The following is a 24,443-nucleotide window of genomic DNA, read 5'->3' as shown; positions in this document are numbered from 1 at the left end:
TGGAACCCTTGTGATGTTCATCTTTCCTTTTTAATTTAAAAAAAAAAAAATACAAATTGCTTAAGCACTTTAAAAAATAAACATACCAAACGACTCATTTGAGAAAAATGTAGAGTTCCAATATAGAAAAATGCTTGTTTACAGATCCCCTACATTATCCATCCACTAGTAGTTTGACTTGATCAGAAAAGCCAGGCCATGTGTTACTAGGTGAAGATATCTTACAACCAAAAATGTCAATAAACATGAGATGACTAAAGCAAGTTCCAGATGAATCACAAACCAGGTTGGAAGTTTTTGAAGGTGTAAATGCAATCGGTAACAAGATGCCCAGGAGACTAGTCAGATCTTCAGCAGCTTCTCTCTGGCCACTTCCCTAGAGTGACATGTCTCACCCTACATGCGCAGGCAGGAAGTTACCTGTTAGTCATTGGAAGCGGGTTGGGAAAAGCCACCAGGATTCAGTTCAAATGAAAAACAAACATACTATCCTAAAGCTGGTAAGACAGCTGTACTCTATACCACTGGCCCTTCAGCTTACACCAAGCACACACTGCAAGTGAGGTTTGAATAAAAAAAAACTAACAAAAAACACAACACTTTCTAAAATATCTTTAGGCTGTGTTTCTATGATCAGCTTTTGGCACTGCGTATATTCGCTGCATCAAAAATGAAGCGTCTTACATTTCCAATAAACTGGGTGGAGTTTCTAGACGTCTCATACCCACTATGCTTTTATTCTACTCGGCGTAAACTGACCTGCAGTGAATGTTTCAAAACCAAATTATGTCAATTTCTCTTGCAGGTACACTGAGTACTATGTCCAGATTTTTCCCATAAACTTGCATTAGATATGGAAAGTTCACAACTACTGTATTTTTAGCGCATTTCCTTGGCAGTAATGCATTAAAAAAATGTAAAACATGACACCAAGAAAAGATAAACCCACAGTGTCAAAAATGCAATAAAAATTCAAGTAAAAAAACACAGTCAAAAAACGCAATGTAAAATTGAAGTAACCTAATTTACTTAATAGGAGCAGAAAATCGGCAATCAAAAACTCACCAAAAGCTTATTATGGGAACACAGCCTTCTGTATTCTGATAATATACTACCCACAAACATTCCCCACCCTAAACTCTGAAACATAATAACCACTGAAGAATTTAAGAATTTGATTAGCAAGTGAAAAGCTCCTCAATAAAATGTAATATGTACCTGAATGACACAAATGGTATAATGCATTTCATAGATATAATGTAATTAAGCATTTTGTTACCAACTTCAACTACAGTAGGTAAAAAAAGATGCAGTAAAGAAACTGCAAATTATAAAGCAACTGGTAAAGAATCTAAGCTAAAGCCACTAAAGACCAAAGACTTTTAGCCCGACATGTATCACATAAACTCGAGTGTAAGCCGAGTTTTTCAGCACTTTTTTTTATACAGAAAAAGCCCCCCTCTGCTTGTACTCGATGGTCCCAGAAGATGGAGACAGCGGCAGCGACGAAGCAGTGGGTCACAGGAGGCAGGAGCTGGCAGTGAAAATTCATTTCTCTTTAATAGCGGGCACCATAGTTGCAGCCGCCAACTTCCTGCAGAGGCCAGGCAACTACGTGTGCCTGCTATTTAAGGGAATGAATATTCCCTTACGTAGCGGGCACACGTGATTGCCCCGCTGCTGCTGGCACCAAAACAAGACGCTGCCAGGGAGTGCAGGGACGGTAAGTAGGATGTCTTTTTTTTTTTTTTAAATGTTTTTCTTATGGGGCCATGCATAACAGAATAGGTATGAGGAGGCCATGCATACCAGGATAGGGATGAAGAGAGTCATGCATACCATGATAGGGATGAGGAGCCATTCATACCAGGATAGGGATGAGGGGACAATGCATACCAGGATAGGGATGAGGAGACAATGCATACCAGGATAGGGATGAGGGGACAATGCATACCAGGATAGGGATGAGGGGACAATGCATACCAGGATAGGGATGAGGGGACAATGCATACAAGGATGGGTATGAGGCCGCCGTGCATACCAGGATGGGAATGAGGGAACAATGCATACCAGGATGGGAATAAGGGTACAATGCATACCAGGATAGGGATGAGAGGACCATGCATATCAGGATGAGGAGGCCATGCATACAAGGATGGGGATGAAGTTACAATGCATATGAGGATCGGGATGAGGGGACAATGCATACAAAGATGGGGATGAGGAGACCGTGCATACCAGGATAGGGATGAGACAGCCGTGCATATCAGGATGGGGATGAGGGGACAATGCATACCAGGATGGGGATGAGAGGACAATGGGATGGGGATACAATGCATACCAGGATAGGGATGAGGAGGCCGTGCATACCAGGATGGGGATGAGGGGCCAATGCATACCCAGCTTATACTCAAGTCAATAAGATTTCCCAGTTTTTGGTGGCAAAATTAGGTGCCTCGGCTTATATTCGAGCATATACGGTAATTAAGATACAGTCAAGGAAATAATTATTTGATCCCTTGCTGATTTTGCAAGTTTGCCCACTGACAAAGACATGAACAGTCTATAATTTTAACAGAGATAGAATATCAAAAATAAAATCCAGAAAACTACATTGCATAAATTATATAAATTTGCATTTTACAGTGAGGAATAAGTATTTGATCCCCTACCAACCATTAAGAGTTCTGGCTCCTACAGATCAGTTAGACGCTCCTAATCAACTTGTTATCTGCATTAAAGACAGCTGTCTTACATAGTCATCTTTATAATATACTCCTGTCCACAGACTCAATTAATCAGTCAGACTCTAACCTCAAGACCAAAGAGCTTTCTAAGAATGTCAGGGACAAGATCATGCACAAAGCTGAAATGGGCTACAAAACCATAAGTAAGATGATGGGTGAGGAGGCAACTGTTGTTGCAACAGCAAGAAAATGGAAGAAATACAAAATGACTGTCAATCAACATCGATCTGTGGCACCATGCAAAATCTCACCTCTTGGGGTATCCTTGATCATGAAGAAGGTGAGAGATCAGCCTAAAACTACACGGGGGGAATTTGTTAATAAACTCAAGGCAGCTGGGACCACAGTCACACAGAAAACCATTGGTAACACATTATGCCGTAAAGGTTCAAATCCTGCAGTGCCCGCAAGGTCCCTCTGCCCAAGAAGGCACATGTGCAGGCCCGTCTTTAGTTCACCAATTAACACCTGGATGATTCTGTGAGTGATTGTGAGAAGGTGCTGTGGTCAGATGAGACAAAAATTGAGCTCTCTGGCATTAACTCAACTCGCCATGTTTGGAGGAAGAAAAATGCTGCCTATGACCAAAAGAACACGGTCCCCACTGTCAAGCATGGAGGTGAAAACATTATGTTTTGGGAGTGTTTCTCTGCTAAGGGCACAACACTACTTCACCGCAACAATGGGAGAATGGATGGAGCCATGTACCGTAAAATCCTGAGTGACATACTCCTTCCCTCCTCAAGCACATTAAAAATGAGTCGTAGCTGGGTCTTCCAGCAAGACAATGACCCAAAACATACAGCCAAGGCAACAGAGGAGTGGCTCAAGAAGAAGCACATTAAGGTCATGGAGTGACCAGTCTCCAGACCTTAATCCCATAGAAAACTTATGGAGGGAGAGGACGCTCCGAGTTTCCAAGCGACAGCCTCAAAATCTTAATGATTTACAGATGATCTGCAAAGAGGAGTGGACCAAAATTCTTTCTGACATGTGCGCAAACCTCATCATCAACTACAAGAAAAGTCTCACTGCTGTGCTTTCCAACAAGGGTTTTGCCACCAAGTATTAAGTCTTGTTTGCCAGTGGGATCAAATACTTATTTCTCACTGCAAAATGCAAATAAATTTATATAATTTATCCAATGTGATTTTCTGGATTTTATTTTTGATATTTTATCTCTCAATGGTAAAATTAACCTACTGTATCATTAAAATTATAGACTGCTCATGTCTTTGTCAGTGGGCAAACATACAAAATTTCCTTCACTGTACATATCAACATGTACTGAAGTGACAAGTTACAAAATGTCGAATCAATTTAATACCAACCTAAACACAAATGTATGGAATAAAATCTTCCATGTAATTACAGTATATATTCTATTAAAGCCAAACAACACAAGACAAAAAGTATATGGAAATCTAAAAATCAAAGGGGTTCAAGTGGTATTTCCATCTCAAATATTCGATTCCAATATGCAGTAGGTGTAAGTTTTAAGTTTTATTGGGAACATTAGGAGAAAAATCTGAGAATCTCAACACAGTATTACAAAAAATCTCTTATCAAGTTAATGGTAGCTGTATAACAAATTAAAAGGGATAATTTCAGGTATCAGATGCAAGTGAATACACCCCATAAATAATGTGGATTAGCAGAGACTCAAAGTGATTTAGAATTCTGGAATAAATTGCTTTGGAAAAAAAAAAAAAAAAAAATGTTGTGACTTGATATTTTCACAACAATTTCTACCAGCACTGCTAAAATGTACGGCGTTGGGGCGGGACAGGGTATGTCATATGTCCCCCCATACCTGACAACATTGTTTTGCACAAATAAAATTGCAAGTTTTGAAAAATTCAAGAACATGGAGATTGTGATTGTTTTCTATTTCTCCAGCCACACCTCTGACAACGCTTCATCTGGCGATTTCTGCATTTCTGAATATTTGTACGCCCTGTTCCTTACTGATCCACATACCATTTGTACATCTCTGGTCTGTGCTGCAAACCCTCACCATTTGCTTAGAGGACTCACCTCACCAGACGACCCATAACCGTTACCATCAGGGTGAGAAACCCACAGGTTAGATTAATACAAAAAGGCATTAAGACCTTTTAAACTGGACTCTACAGTATCTAATTAGGGCTGCTAAACATTAGCACCTTAATGACTCAGATTTTCAGTTCTGCATTTTAGTCTTTTCTTACCCTTTTTCCAAGAGCAAAACATTAAATTTTCTGTCAACATAACTATATGAGGGTATGTTTTTTGTGAGACAAGATGTAGGTTGGAATGACCATTTTTTACAACACAAAGTTCTGGAAAATAATTCCAAGTGAAGTGAAACTCCAGGAAATAAAATGCAATTCCATAATTGTTTTTTTGGTTGGTTTCGTTTTTACAGCATTCACTGTGTAGCAAAATTGACATTCTCCAGATCAGTACAATTACAACAATGCTAAAACTTGCCCAGTTTTTTTTTTTTTTAATTACCATATATTACCAATTGAAAAAAAATTCTGGAAAATAATAAAATGCTTGTGTTACGACAGACAGAATTGCTTGTGTAACTCTTTCCTAAGACTTATACGAGGGGCGTTCATTAAAGATTTCCCCTGACCCACTTCTATTTATCACAGGACACTGAAACTTCACAAGTGTAATGATATAACTCTATAGTTGCCAATTTGCAACTCAGAACTGATAACGGTCTTGATTTTACATGTGCTGAAGTGGTGTGAGGTTTAAGAATTGACCCAGTGGAATACAGAGCAGTCATCAAGTTCCTTTACTTGAAAAGCCACACACCAAAGGAGACGATCGATGAGATGAAAGAGGTTTATGGTGATGATTCCCCATCATATGATTTAGTCAGGAACTGGCATCATCAATTCAAATGTGGTCGGACTTCGGTGCAAACAACTCCAATTCCAGGAAGACCCCACTCTTCTATTGATGAAGACACCATCCAGCAAGTGGAGGTTGCCATTTTGGAAAATCATCACGTAACCATTTGCCACCTAACCCAAAATGTCAAGATTAGCGTGGAGTATGTGGAAAAATCATCCAAGACCATTTTCACATGCTTAAAGTATCCACTCGCTGGGTTCCACAGCTGCTCACACCTTTCCAGAAGCAGAAAAGAGTCGACTGCTTTCAGGCTCTATTGATGGTGTGCCATGGAAACCAGGAGGACTTTTCTTGTAACAGACTGATCCCACAGGATGAAAGCTGGGTCCATCACTATGATCCTGAGACTAAAGTCCAGTCGATGCAATGGAAGCATCATGACTCACCGCCTCCAAAGAAGGCACGTGCCCAGCCCTCGGCAGGCAAGATTATGCATACAGTATTTTGGGACCAGTAAGGAGTAGTACTGATGGATTTCCTAGCAAAGGGTACCATTATCACTAGGGTATACTATGCGTCACAGCTGCGGAAATTGCTGAGGCCACCAAAACCAAGAGACGTGGCATGCTCACCAAAGGTGTCCGCCTTCTGCAAGACAATGCACCAGTTTAGAACTCACATGTTGAACAAATGGAAGCATGCTCATGTGGCTTTGAAATTCTAACGCATCCCCATTATTCATCTAACCTCGCATCATTGGGCTTCCACCTCTTTCCAACATTGAAGTTATTTTTGAAGGGCAAGCATTTGCCAGATGATGAGACTGATTTCAGAAGTCAAAACATGGCTTTTGGAGCAACCTGTCGACTTTTACAAGAAGTGTGGCACCTATGTAGAGAAAGACTAATAACTATGCCAAGTTTCATTGCTCTCAGCCCACAGGAAGTGGGTCAGGGGAAATCTTTAATGAACGCACCTCGTAGCTTTATTATGTTGATGTAGCAGGGTGAGTGCTTGATTCTTTTATTGATACCATTTTGGAAGAAAAATTACACATTGATTCCTTTAATTGCATTTTTTGGGGAAGTATGGAGACAGAAAAATGGAAATTCTAGTGTTGCGTTTTTTCTACTTTAAGGCATTTAACCCTTTCTTAACCGGGGAAAGTGGGGAAAATTTTCAAGTTTGGTGAAACTGCAAAAAAGTGCAGTTCAGTCATTGTTTTTACAGCGTTCGCTATACTGTAAAAATGACCAGACAATATAATTCTCCAGGTCAGTATGATTACGGAGATGCCACACAAGCCTATTTTTTTTCCTTAAGTAAATTGGTGAAATAAAATATTCGAAATTTGCAAAAAGAAAAAAAAATGCTTGCGTTGCATTTTTTTAAAACCAGCAAGGTTTTAAATTTTCAGCCAATGGAGCAGTGCGAGACTGTTTTTTTGTTTGCTAAGCTGATGTTTTTATTGATTCAATTTGGTGGGTATATACAATGTTTTCATTCCTCTTACTGCCTTTTTTGCAGTGCTGCGGAGACAGAAAAAAAATGTAAATCTGGCAGTTAGATTTTCTTTCTCTTAACAGAATTTGTTTATTGGGCTAATTATATATTTTGATGGATCAGACTTTTATGGGCGTGGAGATACACATGTATATGATTTTTAAAATGTCTTTACTCTTAGTGGGGTAAAAAGGGGGATTAAAGGGGGCAATTCCAAATTTTTTATTTTTTTCATATGTTTAAAAACTTTTTTTTTTTTTTTTTTAACTTTTTGCTATCTTTTGTAAAACTTGAACCTGGGATCGCTGATATTATATCCATAGGCTGGCTTTCTTGGGAGTACCCTAAAGGCAGGCACAGGGGTCTTCATCTGACCCTCTGCTGTTATGGCAACCCATCGACATCCCACGGCTGTGCAGCGGGAGAGCCGATTGGCAGTTAGAATAGCGCACATACCGCCAGGCTGAATGCTGCAAATGCCGCTGTCACAGATTGGTGAATCTGTCAATCTGTGAATAATTGTGTCTAGAAATTGTGGAACAATTTAAAAAAATATTCCTCAATGTAAAGTTTCAAAAGACTTTATATTTCACCATCTACAGAACCTAATATCAAGGGATTTTGGAGAAATCCATGTGCACAAGCGGCAAAGGCTGACAGTCCATATTGGATGCCTGTGATCTATGGATCTTCAGGTGTTACTTCATTAAAAACAGGGATGATTCAGTTGCAAATCACTGCATGGGCCAAGGAATACTTCCTGAAATCATTGTCTGGGAACACAGTTCGCCATGAAAACCACAAATGCAAGATAAAGCTCCACCATATCACGCAAAGAAGAGACCATGAATCAACAATAATCCAGAAATGCCGTCATCCTTTCTGAACCTATACTCATTTTAAATGGCGGAGGTAAAATGTTCAAATCTTTTGTGGTCAGATAAATCAAAATTTTAAATTCTTTAGGAACCCACAAACAAGCTGGACAAGAGGGAACATCCAGCTTGTCGTCCTTGCACAGTTCAAAAGCCTTCACCTCTGATGGTATGGGGCCGGCTGCATTATTCCTATAGCATGAGCAGTTTACACAACTTGAAAAATGACTTGTGATGAAAATGGATTTCATATGTCAACGAGGACTTAAATGGAGGTAGGCTGCTCAGCTGCAATCAATGCTTACATCTCACTGCCGCCAACAGCTAATCAATGGGCGAGCCAGGACTCTAACCCACTCATCTGATTTTGATTGATGACCTATCAGAACAGGTCAATATTACATGTCCATACAGTCTATAATCCACAATGAAACTAGTAACAGGTAGCAATCTTTACCAGTGAAAACTTTGTCTCTTGCACCAGTTACCATGACAACAATACAATATTTGTCATTTCTTTTAAGAGGCATTTTATTTACACAATTGCATGCCATATGACCTATTAAAATATGCAGAAATCACAAGGTTTAAAGAAGTTGCTATAATAAATTATAATAGTTGTCTTTGTTCTTCTGTCTCCAGTTTGTACGGCCTTCTACTTTGCATGCCAATAAACTCTGCAAATAACTGCACTGATATTTTACATGAAGCAGAATAGCAGAATATACAGTATAAATGGGACAAAAACAGTTAACTGTCACAGGCGACTAAGTAGGTGTACCATGTTCTGAATATTTACGAAAAACACAAGAACTGAGTTAGTAAAAGAATGTCAGGTAAATGAAAGACATTCTCATCTCCAGCTGTTAATTGTCTTAATAAGCTTTCTCCCTACAATGGAGTGATCTGAGATATCTGTTTACACAAGACAATCATTGGGTTCTCAGAACGATTTTTAAAGGAGGTCACAATTTTCTGCAAGGTGAGACGGATTTCAAATAAGATCAAATGGCCATTAAAGGAAACTGAGGTTACTATTGGCTTAGGTAATTTCCTGTTCACAACCATTCATTGCCAACTATGGCTGGAGCTCGTACCGCTCCGAGACTATAAAGGTCATGTCACAATAAGAGATATCGCTAGCAATATCGCTATAACTAGTGACGTTATAGCGATATTGCTAGCGATATCTCTGTGTGTGATACTTACCTACGACCCGCTCCCCCGCTGGTTATCGCTGATCGCGCGAGAACGTTCAGGACTGTTTCTCGTCGTCAGCTTCCTGTGGCGCTTCCTGTGGAGAGACGAGCGTGGAGCCGGGTGGGAGGACGTCAGGATCGCCTCGTCTGACAGGTAAGTAGCGATCCCCGTCCCCTGCGATGTCGCTAGTGAGATCTGCCTATGTGGCAGCTCACTAGCGACCACTTAGCGATGCACCAGCGATCCTGACCGCGTCATATCGCTGGTCGGGATCGCTGGTACATCGCTAAGTGTGACAGTACCTTAAGAGTCTTCCCAGTGACATTCAATGTCAACCACAGCCAAGTCGTTTCCATGTGACATCACGACATTTATTTCTCAGCTCCCGGACAGGTACAGGGCTGCTTGCACACGTCTCCATGTGACAGCAGTTAAATAATAATCTTTATTTTTATATAGCGCTAACATATTCCGCAGCGCTTTACAGTTTGCACACATTAGCATCGCTGTCCCCGATGGGGCTCACAATCTAAATTACCTAACTGTATGTCTTTTGGAATGTGGGAGGAAACCGGAGATCCCAGAGGAAACCCACGCTAACACGGGGAGAACATACAAACTCCTTGCAGATGTTGCCATGGGTGGGATTCGAACCCAGGACTCCAGCGCTGCAAGGCTGCAGTGCTATTCACTGAGCCACCGTGCTGCCCAGTTGCCATTCTCAGAGTGTGTTTATGCCACCGGATTGAATACGTACTAATACCTTGGCTCTCCTTGCAGCACATTAGCCACTCTTCTGGTCTTTATGATGATCCACTGTCAACGAGTGACTAGGGACAGTGGGTGCCTACCTGATCCCTCAAACTTGGGGGTGCCCTAGTCTATCCCTGTCCCTCACATTACCCAGGAACTTAGAGACACCAGGGTCACGTACCATGAACCATTTACCTACAGTAAATGAAATAGCAGAGGGGGAAATAAAACTACACCCACCGCCGGTAGTCACTTTATCTACGCATGTGGTGTTTGTGACACGGTCAGACACATCCTGCTTAATTTATGAAGGAGGGACGCAAACTCACAAAGTCTATGCAGACAATCTAAGGAACTGCCAAAAATTAGAAGGAAGAGGGACTCCGATACATCCTATGCAAGAGCTGCCAAAAATTATAAGGAAAAACTGCAATACACCCTGAAAGACAAATAGAGGAAGGCCCCAGAAAGCGTTCTTTTCCCAAAAAACATTTAGCCTGGGGGTGGGTGTATAGAAAATACATGTGTATATATATATATATATATATATATATATATATATATATATATATATATATATATATATATATATATATATATACACACATACACTCACTGGCCACTTTATTAGGTACACCTGTCCAACTGTGTGTTAAGACTTAATTTCTAATCAGCCAATCACATGGCGGCAACTCAGTGCATTTAGGCATGTAGACATGGTCAAGACAATCTCCTGCAGTTCAAACCGAGCATCAGTATGGGGAAGAAAGGTGATTTGAGTGCCTTTGAACGTGGCATGATTGTTGGTGCCAGAAGGGCTGGTCTGAGAATTTCAGAAACTGCTGATCTACTGGGATTTTCACGCACAACCATCTCTAGGGTTTACAGAGAATGGTTCGAAAAAGAAAAAAAATCCAGTGAGCGGCAGTTCTGTGGCCGGAAATGCCATGTTGATGCCAGAGGTCAGAGGAGAATGGGCAGACAGGTTCGAGCTGATAGAAAGGCAACAGTGACTCAAATTGCCACCCGTTACAACCAAGGTAGGCAGAAGAGCATCTCTGAACGCACAGTGCGTCGAACTTTGAGGCAGATGGGCTACAGCAGCAGAAGACCACACTGGGTACCACTCCTCTCAGCTAAGAACAGGAAACTGAGGCTACAATTTGCACAAGCTCATCGAAATTGGACAGTAGAAGATTGGAAAAACGTTTGCTGGTCTGATGAGTCTTGATTTCTGCTGCGACATTCGGATGGTAGGGTCAGAATTTGGCGTAAACAACATGAAAGCATGGATCCATCCTGCCTTGTATCAACGGTTCAAGGCTGGTGGTGGTGGTGTCATGGTGTGGGGAATTTTTTCTGGGCACTCTTTGGGCCCCTTGGTACCAATTGAGCATCGTTGCAACGCCACAGCCTACCTGAGTATTGTTGCTGACCATGTCCATCCCTTTATGACCACAATGTACCCAACATCTGATGGCTACTTTCAGCAGGATAATGCGCCATGTCATAAAGCTCGAATCATCTCAGATTGGTTTCTTGAACATGACAATGAGTTTACTGTACTCAAATGGCCTCCTCAGTCACCAGATCTCAATCCAATAGAGCATCTTTGGGATGTGGTGGAACGGGAGATTCGCATCAGGGATGTGCAGCCGACAAATCTGCGCCAACTGTGTGATGCCATCATGTCAATATGGTCCAAAATCTCTGAGGAATGCTTCCAGCACCTTGTTGAATCTCTGCCACGAAGAATTGAGGCAGTTCTGAAGGCAAAAGGGGGTCCAACCCCTTACTAGCATGGTGTACCTAATAAAGTGGCCAGTGAGTGTATATATATATATACACACACACACACACACACTAGCTGAAGAGCCTGGCGCTGCCCGGGCATAGTAACTAACTGTGGTTAGTTATAGCAAATTATAATTATCCTCCATCCCATAGTCCCGTGCCCATATACCCATCATACATATCCACGATCCCATAGGCCCGTGCCCATATACCCATCATACATATTCTCCATCCCATAGTCCCATGCCCATATACCCATCATACATATTCGCCATCCCATAGTCGAGTGCCCATATACCCATCACACATCCTACATATCATAGTCCAATGCCCATATACCCATCATACATATCCTCCATCCCATAGTCCCGTGCCCATATACCCATCATACATATCCGCCATCCCATAGTCCCGTGCCCATATACCCGTCATACATATCCTCCATCCCATAGTCCAGTGCCCATATACCCGTCACACATATCCTCCATCCCATAGTCCAGTGCCCATATACCCATCACACATCCTCCATCCCATAGTCCCGTGCCCATATACATATCCGCCATCCCATAGTCCCGTGCCCATATACCCATCCGCCATCCCATAGTCCCGTGCCCATATACCCATCACACATCCTCCATCACATAGGCCTGTGCCCATATACCATCATACATATCCTCCATCCCATAGTCCCATGTCCATATACCCATCATACATATCCTCCATCCCATAGCCCCGTGCCCATATACCCATCATACATATCCGCCAGCCCATAGCAGAGTGCCCATATACCCATCACACATCCTTCATCTCATAGTCCCATGCCCATATACCCATCATACATATCCTCCATCCCATAGTCCAGTGCCCATATACCCATCCTTAGTCTCATAGTCCCGTGCCCATATACCAGTCATACATATCCACCATCCCATAGGCTCGTGCCCATATACCCGTCATACATATTCTCCATCCCATAGTCCCGTGCCCATATACCCATCATACATATCCTCCATCCCATAGTCCAGTGCCCATATACCCATCACACATCCTCCATCCCATAGTCCCGTGCCCATATACATATCCGCCATCCCATAGTCCCGTGCCCATATACCCATCACACATCCTCCATCCCATAGGCCCGTGCCCATATACCCGTCATACATATCCACCATCCCATAGGCCCATGCCCATATACCCGTCATACATATCCTCCATCCCATAGTCCAGTGCCCATATACCCATCACACATCCTCCATCCCATAGTCCAGTGCCCATATACCCATCACACATCCTCCATCCCATAGTCAACCATTATGACGTCATAATGAGCGGCATGGATGGAGATGGAGGATGTGTGATGGGTATAGGGGCATGGGACGATGGGATGGAGGATGTGTGATGGGTATATGGGCACTCGACTATGGGATGGAGGATATGTATGATGGGTATATGAGCATGGGCCTATGGGATCGTGGATATGTATGATGGGTATATGGGCACGGGTCTATGGGATGGAGAATAATTATTATTTACTATAACCACAGTTAGTTACTATGCCCGGGCAGCGCCGGGCTCTTCAGTTAATTAATATATATATTAATATATATATATATATATATATATATATATATATATATATATATATATATATATACACACATACACACACACACATATATACATGCATACATACTCATATACATCTACACAGATACACACATATATATCTAGATAGATCGAGATATATATATATATAGCGAGATATATATATATATATATATATATATATATATATATATATATATATAGCGAGAGATATATATATATATATATATATATATATATATATACACACACATATATACATACACACACACACACGGACGATTGCAAAATTTCCAGTTTGTCTAATTTTTCTCTTTATAGGTATATTTTTGAGTAAAATATAAATTTTATTCTATAAACTTGGGCAGGTTAATCTTTGCAAAGGACATATGAATCAAGCAGCATACAAGGTTATCCTGGAATAACAGTTGATTCCTTCTGCTCAGGCAATGTTCCCCAACTCTGAGGACTGGTTTTTCCAGCAGGACACAAGCCATCAAACAAAGAACTGCTTACATTTTTGTACCAGAAGTGGCATAAGGTCACCCAAAAGCAGTGTGAAAGACTGGTGGAAAGCATGCCAAGATGCATGAAAGCTGTGATTAAAAATCATGGTTATTCCACAAAATATTGATTTCTGAACTCTTCCCGAGTTTAAACATTAGTACTGATGAAAAGAGAAAAATCAGACAAACTGAAAATTTTGCAGTGGTCTCTTAATACATACACATACATACATACACATATATATATATATATATATATATATATATATATATATATATATATATATATATATATATATATATATATACACATACATACATACATACATACATACATACACACATACACACTACAGACCAAAAGTTTGGACACACCTTCTCATTCAAAGAGAGTTCTTTATTTTCATGACTATGAAAAACTGAAAATATGTCTTATATTCTAGGTTCTTCAAAGTAGCCACCTTTTGCTTTGATTACTGCTTTGCACACTCTTGGCATTCTCTTGATGAGCTTCAAGAGGTAGTCACCGGAAATGGTTTTCACTTTACAGGTGTGCCCTGTCAGGTTTAATAAGTGGGATTTCTTGCCTTATAAATGGGGTTGGGACCATCAGTTGTGTTGTGCAGAAGTCTGGTGGATACACAGCTGATAGTCCTACTGAATAGACTGTTAGCTGCTTTTTTCTTGCCATAATACAAATTCTAAGTAAAGAAAAAATGAGTGGCCATCATTACTTTAAGAAATGAAGGTCAGTCAGTCCGAAAAATTGGGAAAACTTTGAAAGTGCCCCAAGTGCAGTGGCCAAAACCATCAAGCACTACAAAGAAACTAGCTCCTATGAAGACCGCCCCAGGAAAGGAAGACCAAGAGTCACCTCTGCTGCGGAGGATAAGAAAACTCTTTGAATGAGGTGTGACCAAACTTTTTGGTCTGTACTGTATAAACACACATAAAATATAATATAATATAATTATATATGTGTGTGTATATATATATATATATATATATATATATATATATATATACACACACACATACATACATACATACATACATACATATACACACACACACACCACACATTATGAATGAGTACTGCCTGATGACCCTACATTTGAATTGACTTTATGTTCTGCTGCGGTCAGCCGGCGGGGGTTGAGAAATCTGGGCCAATCCAGTGCTTGTTCAAGGTCATAGGAGTCAGCCTGTTAGCATTTTCAGTTAGATTAGGGTCTTCTAGTATTGCACCATTTTACTAGCACTCTCCATCACAGGAAGGAGAGATAGAAAGTTCTGGGTCCAGAAGGGTGAAAAAACAGTAATTAGTGTTGGCTAAAGTATGTATAATGCGATAGTCGCGGGAAAGGCAGTGAGACATAACGTCAGCCATGTGTGCCATACTCTCAACAAGCAAGACTTCGCAGTACCCGTCAGGATGACTACTCTCTATCTCCTCCTCTTCAGCTCATCCATGCTGAACAGATGGTATGAAACTGGTGCGGTTAGTACCATCTGTAGCTCGGGCAATAATCTACTATGCTCCTACTACTTATCACCCAAACCCTGCTGAGAAAGTAAGATGAGGCTGGGCTTGGATTTATCACCCTGTGCACTTTCTTCCTTCATATCATCCTGGTCTATATGCAAAGCTTTTTTCACTGTGAGCAGTGAGCGTTTGAGTAGACACAGAAGCAGCATGTTTATGTGGATTATGGCGTCATCGCCGCACACCATCTTGGTCGATTACTCAAAGTTTTATAGAACCTCACAGATGTCAGACATCCATGCCCACTCATTGGTTATGTGCGAAAGCGGACCAGAATACTGACTGGCATGTTGTAGCTGGTATTCAACTACTGCCCTCTGCTTCTCACAGATCCTTGCCAACATTTCCAATGTGGCGTTTCAGCGTGTGCTCATGTTGCACACCAGTAGGTGAGCTAGAATTTGTAAGAGCTGCTGCAGCACTGCCAGCCAAGTGGTGGCTGGAGCTGACTTGCACAACCCATACCTGGTTGTAGGTTCAGCAGCGAGAGAGTCACAGATCTGTCTGGTCTGTTATACCTTTCAACAACTCTGCAGAGGTGTGCAGTTTGTCACCTACACAAATACGTTTCAGCAGAGCCAGTTGCCGCTGCAGTGCTTCCAGCTTATGACTAAGATGGACAACGTGCTCAAAAATGACAATTCAGAGATGGAGGAGGAGGAAGGATTATAGGAGGTGGAGGTAACCCGGATTGAACTAGGGACCGCAATCCTCGGCGCCTGTATCACGTGTGATGTCCCAGGGTCCGATCCGGTTGCGGCCTCCACTAAGTTCACCCAGTGTGCCGTCAGGGAAATGTAGCATCTCTGGCCACAAAAATTTGTCCACGTGTTGGTGGTTAAGTGGGCCTTCCCAGTAACTGCGTTGGTCAGGGCACGGGTGATGTTATAGCACACGTACTGAGGTAAGGTGGGTATGGCGAAACGAGAAAAATAGTGGCGACTGGGGACCAAGGGATGGCCGTCGCCATGAGGCTGCAGAAAGCCTCAGTGTCCACAATCCAACTGCAACATTTTCATGACAAGCAGTTTGGAAATGTGCCCGTTCATTGTTTGGGGCTGTGGGTGGTAGCTGTCTGGGTATTTTCTTTTGCATTCCAGCCTGGGGTAGGGACAGCTGAACGCTATTGCTGGGACAAAGAATTGGAGGTGGTTCCTGATGGTGCTTGTGAATGTGCAACAACAGTTGAAGGGCATGATGCATCTGCGCCTGTGTTATTAACAGGGGATTTGCAAACTCGTAGTACAGGGGAAAAGGCAATGGTGTCAATAGCAGACACTGACTGTGGACCCAAACGTTCGAACCACCTAGTTGGGTGCTTTGATGACATGTGCCTTAGCATGCTGGTGGTGGTCAGGCTGGCAGTGGTGAGGTCTCTGTCTATCTTGGTATGGCGCAGGTCGCAAATAGCCATTCTTTTAAAGGTCAGCACTTATTTAAAAATGCTGGTTATTTCAGCCCTCATACAGGAAAATTCAAAGAGTTATTTCAGTCTTCATACAGGAAAATTCAAATACAGCCCTCGTCTGGCACATAGTAAAGCAAAAGGCAAAAATAATCCATACAATAGTGGTGGTTTCTCCTCCAGGGTTAGAGTCCAGATTCTTAGTCCTTTTAGCAAAGGCACTCAATCCAGGAAAATTGCACACCTCCATATACACAGACATATGTGAGACATATACACAGACATATGTGAGACAAAGAGACCTCATTTCACAAAGTGAACCACACGCAAGAGTGGAGATATGGTGCGCAGCAGTCTCTCCCAACTCTTCAGCTGCTCACAGTCAACATGTCATGGCCGATTAACCCCTTAGCCCTGCATGTTCTACATCCATTTTGCCCGACAGCCTCTTTACAGTACGTACCGTATATACTAGAGTATAAGCAAAGATTTTCAGCCTTTTTTAGGCTGAAAGTGCCCCCTCTCATCTTATACTCGAGTCATTGTTCCAGGGGGTCGGCGGGGAAGGGGGAGCGCGGCTGTGAGACTCACCCCCTCCTGGCGTGGTCTCAGCAGCCCCTGCTTCCCAGATGGTCTCCGGCACCGCAGCTCTTACTGTGTTCAGCGGTCATGTGGTACCGCTCATTAAAGTAATGAATATGCCCATATTCATTTAATGAGCGGTACCACATAACCGCTGAACACTGGAAAGAGCTGCCGCCATCGGAGACCACCGGAGAAGCAGGGAATGCAGAGACCGCGCCAGGAGAGGAGAGGGTGAGTATGTCGGGAAGGACGGGGGAGAGCCATGCGATATTCACCTGTCTTCCGCATCCTCTGGCTGTGACACTCATGCCAGAGGGCACGATGATGTGGTTACTGCGCGCCCTCTGCCTGAACAGTCATTGCAGAGACCTGGAAGCAGAGCGACACGCGGTGGTGGAACGGGGACAGGTAAATATCACAGGTGCCAGGGGCCCTGAGCCAGCAGCGACATCGGCACCTGGCCCCCCATAGTGCACCCGTGTCCCCGCCTGCTCAGGACACCGGCACCTGGCCCCCAGCGACAAGAGGCGAGTATGTCACTTTTTTTTATTGCAGCAGCAGAATATTGGGCATATATATCTCTGGAGCATATTATGGGCCATCAACCTTTAAGAAGCAGCATATGGGGCATCTTATGGGGTCATCACCCTTTATGGAGCAGCATATGGGGTATATACACTGCTAAAAAAATAAAGGGAACACTTAAACAGAATATAACTCCAAGTAAGTCAAACTTCTGTGAAATCAACACTGGAAGCAACACTGATTGACAATCAATTTTAGATGCTGTTGTGCAAATGGAATAGACAACAGATGGAAATTATTGGCAGTTATCAAGACACACGCAATAAAGGAGTGGTTCTGCAGGTGGGGACCACGCACCACATCTCAGTACCAATGTTTCTGGCAGATGTTTTGGTCACTTTTGAATGTTGGTTGTGCTTTCACACTCATGGTAGCATGAGATGGACTCTATAACCCACACAAGTGGCTCAGGTAGGGCAGCTCAATCAGGATGGCACATCAATGTGAGCTGTGGCAAGAAGGTTTGCTGTGTCTGTCAGCGTAGTGTCCAGGGGCTGGAGGTGCTACCAGGAGACAGGCCAGTACACCAGGAGACGTTGAGGTGGCCGTAGGAAGGCAACAACCCAGCAGCAGGACCACTACCTCAGCCTTTGTACAAGGAGGAACATGAGGAGCAATGCCAGAGCATTGCAAAATGACCTCCAGCAGGCCACAAATGTGCACGTGTCTGCACAAACTGTTAGAAACTGACTCCATGAGGATGGTCTGAGTGCCCGACATCCACAGATGGGGGTTGTGCTCACAGCCCAACACCGTGCAGAATGCTTGGCATTGGCCACAGAACACCAGGATTGGCAAATTCGCCACTGGCGCCCTGTGCTCTTCACAGATGAAAGCAGGTTCACATTGAACACACGTGACAGAGTCTGGAGACGCCGTGTAGAGCGACCTGCTGCCTGCAACATCCTTCAGCATGACCGGTTTGGCAGTGGGTCAGTAATGGTGTGGGGTGGCACTTCTTTGGAGGGCCGCACAGCCCTCCATGTGCTCGCCAGAGGTAGCCTGATTGCCATTAGGCACCGAGATGAGATCCTCAGACCCCTTGTGAGACCATATTGCTGGTGCTGTTGGCCCTGGGTTCCTCCTAATGCAGAACAATGCCAGACCTCATGTGGCTGGAGTGTGTCAGCAGTTCCCGCAAGATGAAGGCATTAAAGCTATGGACTGGCTTGCCCGTTCCCCAGACCTGAAGCCGATTGAACACATCTGGGACATCATGTCTCGCTTCATGCACCAAAGTCACGTTGCACCACAGACTGTCCAAGAGTTGGCGAATGCTTTAGTCCAGGTCTGGGAGGAGATCCCTCAGGAGACCATCCGCAGCCTCATCAGGAGCATGCCCAGGCATTGTAGGGAGATCATACAGACACGTGGAGCCAACACACTACTGAGCATCATTTCCTTGTCTTCAAGCATTTCTACTGAAATTGGATCAGCCTGTAATTTGATTTTGCACTTTGATTTTGAGTATCTTTCCAAATCCAGACCTCCATGGGATATTAATTTTGATTTACATCGATCATTTCTATGTTTCATTGTTCTCAATGAACGCCACTATGTAATGAATAAAGATTTGCAACTGGAATATTTCATTCAGTGATATCTAGTATGTGATATTTTAGTGTTCCCTTTATTTTTTTGAGCAGTGTATATCTATAGAGCATTATATGGGGCCATCAACCTTTATGGAGAATCTTATGGGGCCATTAACCTTTATGGAGCAGCATATCGGGCATATATATCTATGGGGCATCTTATGGGGCCATCTACCTTTATGGAGCATTATATGGGGTATATATACAACTCAAAAAAATAAAGGGAACACTTAAAAAAGGATGTGATATTTAAGTGTTCCCTTTATTTTTTGAGCAGTTTATATCTATGGGGCATCTTATGGGGCCATCAACCTTTATGGAGCAGCATATGGTGCTGATATATCTATGGGATATCTTATGGGGCCATTATTAACCTTTGTGCAGCATTATATGGGGCACATTTTGTATGGAGCATCTTATGGGGGCCATCATGAACTGTATGGAGCATTAAATGGGGCTCCTGATTCAATATGGATATTCAAAAACATTTAACCTACTGATGTCTCAATTTTACTTTTATTGGTATCTATTTTTATTTTTGAAATTTACCAGTAGCTGCTGCATTTCCCACCCTAGGCTTATTCTCGAGTCAATAAGTTTTCCCAGTTTTTTTGTGGCAAAATTAGGGGCCTCGGCTTATACTCGAGTATATATGGCATATATATTTATTTTTAACGGTGGCATTCCATACACTTATTGGTATACTCCTACCTTGTAAGCAGAAAGCGGCCAACTCTACAGATATTTCATACGGACATTTCAATCTACAAAACAAGAAACAAGCACAAATGTTCATGTAAAATATAAATGAGATAAGGTAAGTGTAAGTTCAGACTCACTAAGCATGTAACAAGGATGTTTTTTGGACAACACGTTTGAACCCAAGTTTAGCTAAAAGGTCAGTATTGCCGTACTTCAAAAGCCAACTAAAGATTTAACATTCAAAAATCATTATATGATCGTGATGCTTGCAATCAATGGAAATCCTACTTTACCGTTTCATTTAAGGTTATGTTCACATGTTGCATTCATGTTATGTTTTCAATAACTGTAGCAAATGCGTACTGTTTTGTTGTGATTTTCAAAATTGCAGCAAAAAGACCATTGCCAAAAAGAAAAAAAAAAAAAACTGTGGCCGTCATGTGTGAACGCGCTCTAAAGGGAAAATTGGGTGTGGCAGTTTGCATCTTTACTTTCTGATTGCACTTTTTTTTGTTACTGTACATGATCATGAAAGCAGAGTTCTTGCCCGAGATGATGCTCTGCTTTGTTAGCAGATTCAAAGATATGATCTTCAGCTGCCACACGGATCATAGGACATTGTTCTTTGTTGAGGACTACAAGTTTCTAGCCATGCTCTCTGACTTGAACATGGATCACTGTGCAGGGAGGAAGAGGTGGTGTCAATGGTGACATTCTGTGTCATTTGTCTCTCTTTTTATAATAAAGGTGTGCAGCAGCCTTATGTGGTAGCAAAGGAGCCGCTGTATAACATGGAAGAGGCAGAGGCTACTTCTAGCACTCTCGGATAATCACAATGATTTAACTGTAAATAAACTTAAAGGGAATCTGTCACCTCATTTTTGCCCAATAAGCTGGGGCCACCGCCAACAGGTGCTTATCTACAGCATTCTGTAATGCTGTAGATAAACCCCTGATGAAACCTGAAAGATAAGAAAAACATGTTAGATTATACTCACCGGGGGGGCAGTGGGTGTCGCGGTCCGGCGCCTCCCATCTTTATACAGTGATGTCCTCCTCCTTGCTTCTCCCTCGGCTCCTGCACACGCGTACTTTATCTGCCCTGTTGAGGGCAGAGTAAAGTACTGCGTTGCATCGGTGCTGGGAAAGGTCAGAGACCCCAGAAAAATTCCAACTCTGGGGGGCCCTATACGCTTATTCCTCAGCGCCGTTAATTAACGGCACTGTGATTTAAGTACCCTTAACTGCTACCGTTAAAAGGCGCATCGGTGGTCATAAAGGGATTAATCCACAAAAATTCACGTTTTCTTACATGCAAATGAATTAAAAACATATGTGACATGCACACGTGTGAACAAGTCGGTCAGACAATGCTCACACCACCCAATGGCTGAAACACAAGAAAACACAAAATGACAAATTTGCAAACAATACTCTGCAGTAAAAAACATGACAGTAATCAGCAAGTGCTGTATAACGAATACAGGGTATTTAGTCGATACCCTGTATTCGTTATACAGCATTTGCTGATTACTGTCATGTTTTTTACTGCAGAGTATTTTTTGCAAATTTGTCATTTTGTGTTCTCTTGTTGTGTTTCAGCCATTGGGTCGTGTGAGCATTGTCTTACCAACTTGTTCACACTTGTGCATGTCACATATGTTTTTAATCCGTTTTTCCTTGCTAAGCATGGTTTGGGAGACCCCACCCCTCTCCTGTGTGACATGCACATTAATGAGCTGTCTTACACCACAAGCCCATATGCTAGGAGGCGCCTGTCTGTATCCTGTTCATTTAGACACTGTTCAGGTTTTAAATACATTAGATAGGGACTGCTTCGTGAAGGGTTACAGTGACGTGGTGAAGCGGCTTGGTATAAATTTTTTGCAAAAAACATATCGACTAAATACCCTGTATTCGTTATACAGCACTTGCTGATTACGGTCATGTTTTTTACTGCAGAGTATTTTTTGCAAATTTGTCATTTTGTGTTCTCTTGTTGTGTTTCAGCCATTGGGTCGTGTGAGCATTGTCTTACCAACTTGTTCACACTTGTGCATGTCACATATGTTTTTAATCCGTTTTTCCTTGCTAAGCATGGTTTGGGAGACCCCACCCCTCTCCTGTGTGACATGCACATTAATGAGCTGTCTTACACCACAAGCCCATATGCTAGGAGGCGCCTGTCTGTATCCTGTTCATTTAGACACTGTTCAGGTTTTAAATACATTAGATAGGGACTGCTTCGTGAAGGGTTACAGTGACGTGGTGAAGCGGCTTGGTATAAATTTTTTGCAAAAAACATATCGACTAAATACCCTGTATTCGTTATACAGCACTTGCTGATTACGGTCATGTTTTTTACTGCAGAGTATTTTTTGCAAATTTGTCATTTTGTGTTTTCTTGTGTTACATGCAAATGAGCTGTTAAGACAATGGATTGTAGATATCAAGGAATCACTTTATTCAACTTTCTGTGACCTACATGTACAGATAGATAGCTTAGATAGATTGATCCTACTGACAGAGTCTCTTAAGTCATACTTGTATAAAGTGTTTTAAGCAAGTGCTGGATAGGTGACAATTTATCACTGGGCTCTGCAGCCCCATACTGAATGAAGTGCAGGGACTATGGAGATAGCAAAGTGCTGTACTTTACAGTCACATAGAAAATGGATAGAGCGGAGGCCAAGCACGAGCACCATCATGTCATTCAATATGGGAGCACAAAGACCTATTCTTGTGGTACAAGAGTCCCAATCTCAGAATGACTAGGAGTCAGAGCAGTTGGACCACCAACAATACATCAGTTATTACTTATGGTTAAGGGTATCTTAATTTTTCAAGGAATAACTGTTTAAGGCTTCCAGAAAACAAGACATTTTGTATGCTTTTGAGTTTGAGATGTCCCGCTTTTGTCCCACAAAGTAAATCCAGATAAGACCTGAATACTGCAATAGTAAAGTGTTCCCCGCTGCAAACATAAAAAAACTAATCAAGCAGAAAATGCTCACATTTATCAATAGGGGTGCGCAATATGAGAACTTAGCAGATTTCCCAGTCTAGAAACAAAGAACATTAAAAATTGAAAATGTTGATAACTCTCACCCATTTGCCAGTAGTTCTATAAATTTCAAGGGTCCAATATATAGATTGCCCAGTCCTAATATCAAAAATATAAGGACAGGTTCTCCAATAATGCAGACCCATGGTTCTGCAGTTAAAGTTTTTCTCACATGTCTTCATTATTGGAGGACATGTCCTCATCTTTTCTGCTTGTCTACTTCGAGTGTTATTTGTTTCTGAACTAAAAAAGTTCTCATAAAGCACCCAACTAATGATATAAGTGATCCTTTTCTGTTCCAGCATGACTGGTCTCCAGTGCACTATTAAGGAATGACTTTGGTGTGGAAGAACTTGACCGGACTGTGCAAATCCCTGACATTAACCCTATTGAGCACCTTTAGGATATAAGAAAAAGGAGAATGCGAGCCAGGCCATCTGACATCACAAATGCAATTTTGGGTGAATGAGGAGAAAAAAAACCTCAACAGACGTAACCTTAATTTCATAGAAAGCCTTCTCAGAGAAGTGAAGGTTGTTTTACCTGCATAGGGGGGAATGCAACTGTGTATTAATAACAAAGGGTTTATAATGAATCAGCAGTCATACAAGCTCTTGCAGTTGTAATGTGTAGATGTCCAATACTTTTACCCATATAAGGCATCTCCAAAATGTGTTTTATATAATATGAAGTGGAAATACTGCTAAATCAGGTTAGATTATGACAAACACTAATGATAGGACACACAATGAGATATGCATAACATATGCATTTCCAAGACCATATAGCTGCTATAATTAATATTACAAAACAGTCTGAAAAGTTACTTACTTTCCGGATAAGATGTCTTGTCTAAGTTGTAATACAAATAAGTACCTGTAAAAAAATTTTTTGAAGAAAAAAAAAAAAAATATTCAGAACAGTAGGATGTCATTCTTTTCCTAACAAGAATAAAAATATACCGTAAGTAATTTTAAAATAAATAAGGGTATAGTTTAATAGTATGTTTTTTTGCCTTCTCAAATGTTATCTTCCATTCTCATTTTTTTTTAGTATCCTGTCTTGACATGATAAATGGGAAAATATGAAAGTCCATTGAACTAAAGCTGTGGCAGCGAACGTAAG

The 24,443-nt window shown here is 41.9% G+C and overlaps 1 protein-coding gene across 9 annotated transcripts in view; it reads right to left on the bottom strand.

Annotated features, from left to right (window-relative positions):
* Positions 1-24,443, bottom strand: part of EPB41L4B (erythrocyte membrane protein band 4.1 like 4B) — a 1,031,490-nt gene that overhangs the window by 772,000 nt on the left and 235,047 nt on the right. For all 9 annotated transcript variants that reach the window (XM_073587745.1, XM_073587749.1, XM_073587750.1 and 6 more), the window contains 2 exons: positions 24,150-24,194; positions 20,264-20,316 (listed from right to left, as the gene is read on the bottom strand). In XM_073587745.1, coding sequence (XP_073443846.1) covers positions 20,264-20,316; positions 24,150-24,194 — 98 coding nt within the window. The remainder of the gene's footprint in view (positions 1-20,263; positions 20,317-24,149; positions 24,195-24,443) is intronic.

Source organism: Dendrobates tinctorius, unplaced genomic scaffold, assembly GCF_039654945.1.
Source record: "Dendrobates tinctorius isolate UK_male_01 unplaced genomic scaffold, ASM3965494v1 ptg000102l, whole genome shotgun sequence".
Classification (NCBI taxonomy): Eukaryota; Metazoa; Chordata; class Amphibia; order Anura; family Dendrobatidae; genus Dendrobates; species Dendrobates tinctorius.
The sequence above is the reverse complement of the archived record's forward strand: the minus strand, read 5'-3'. Positions and strand labels throughout refer to the sequence as shown.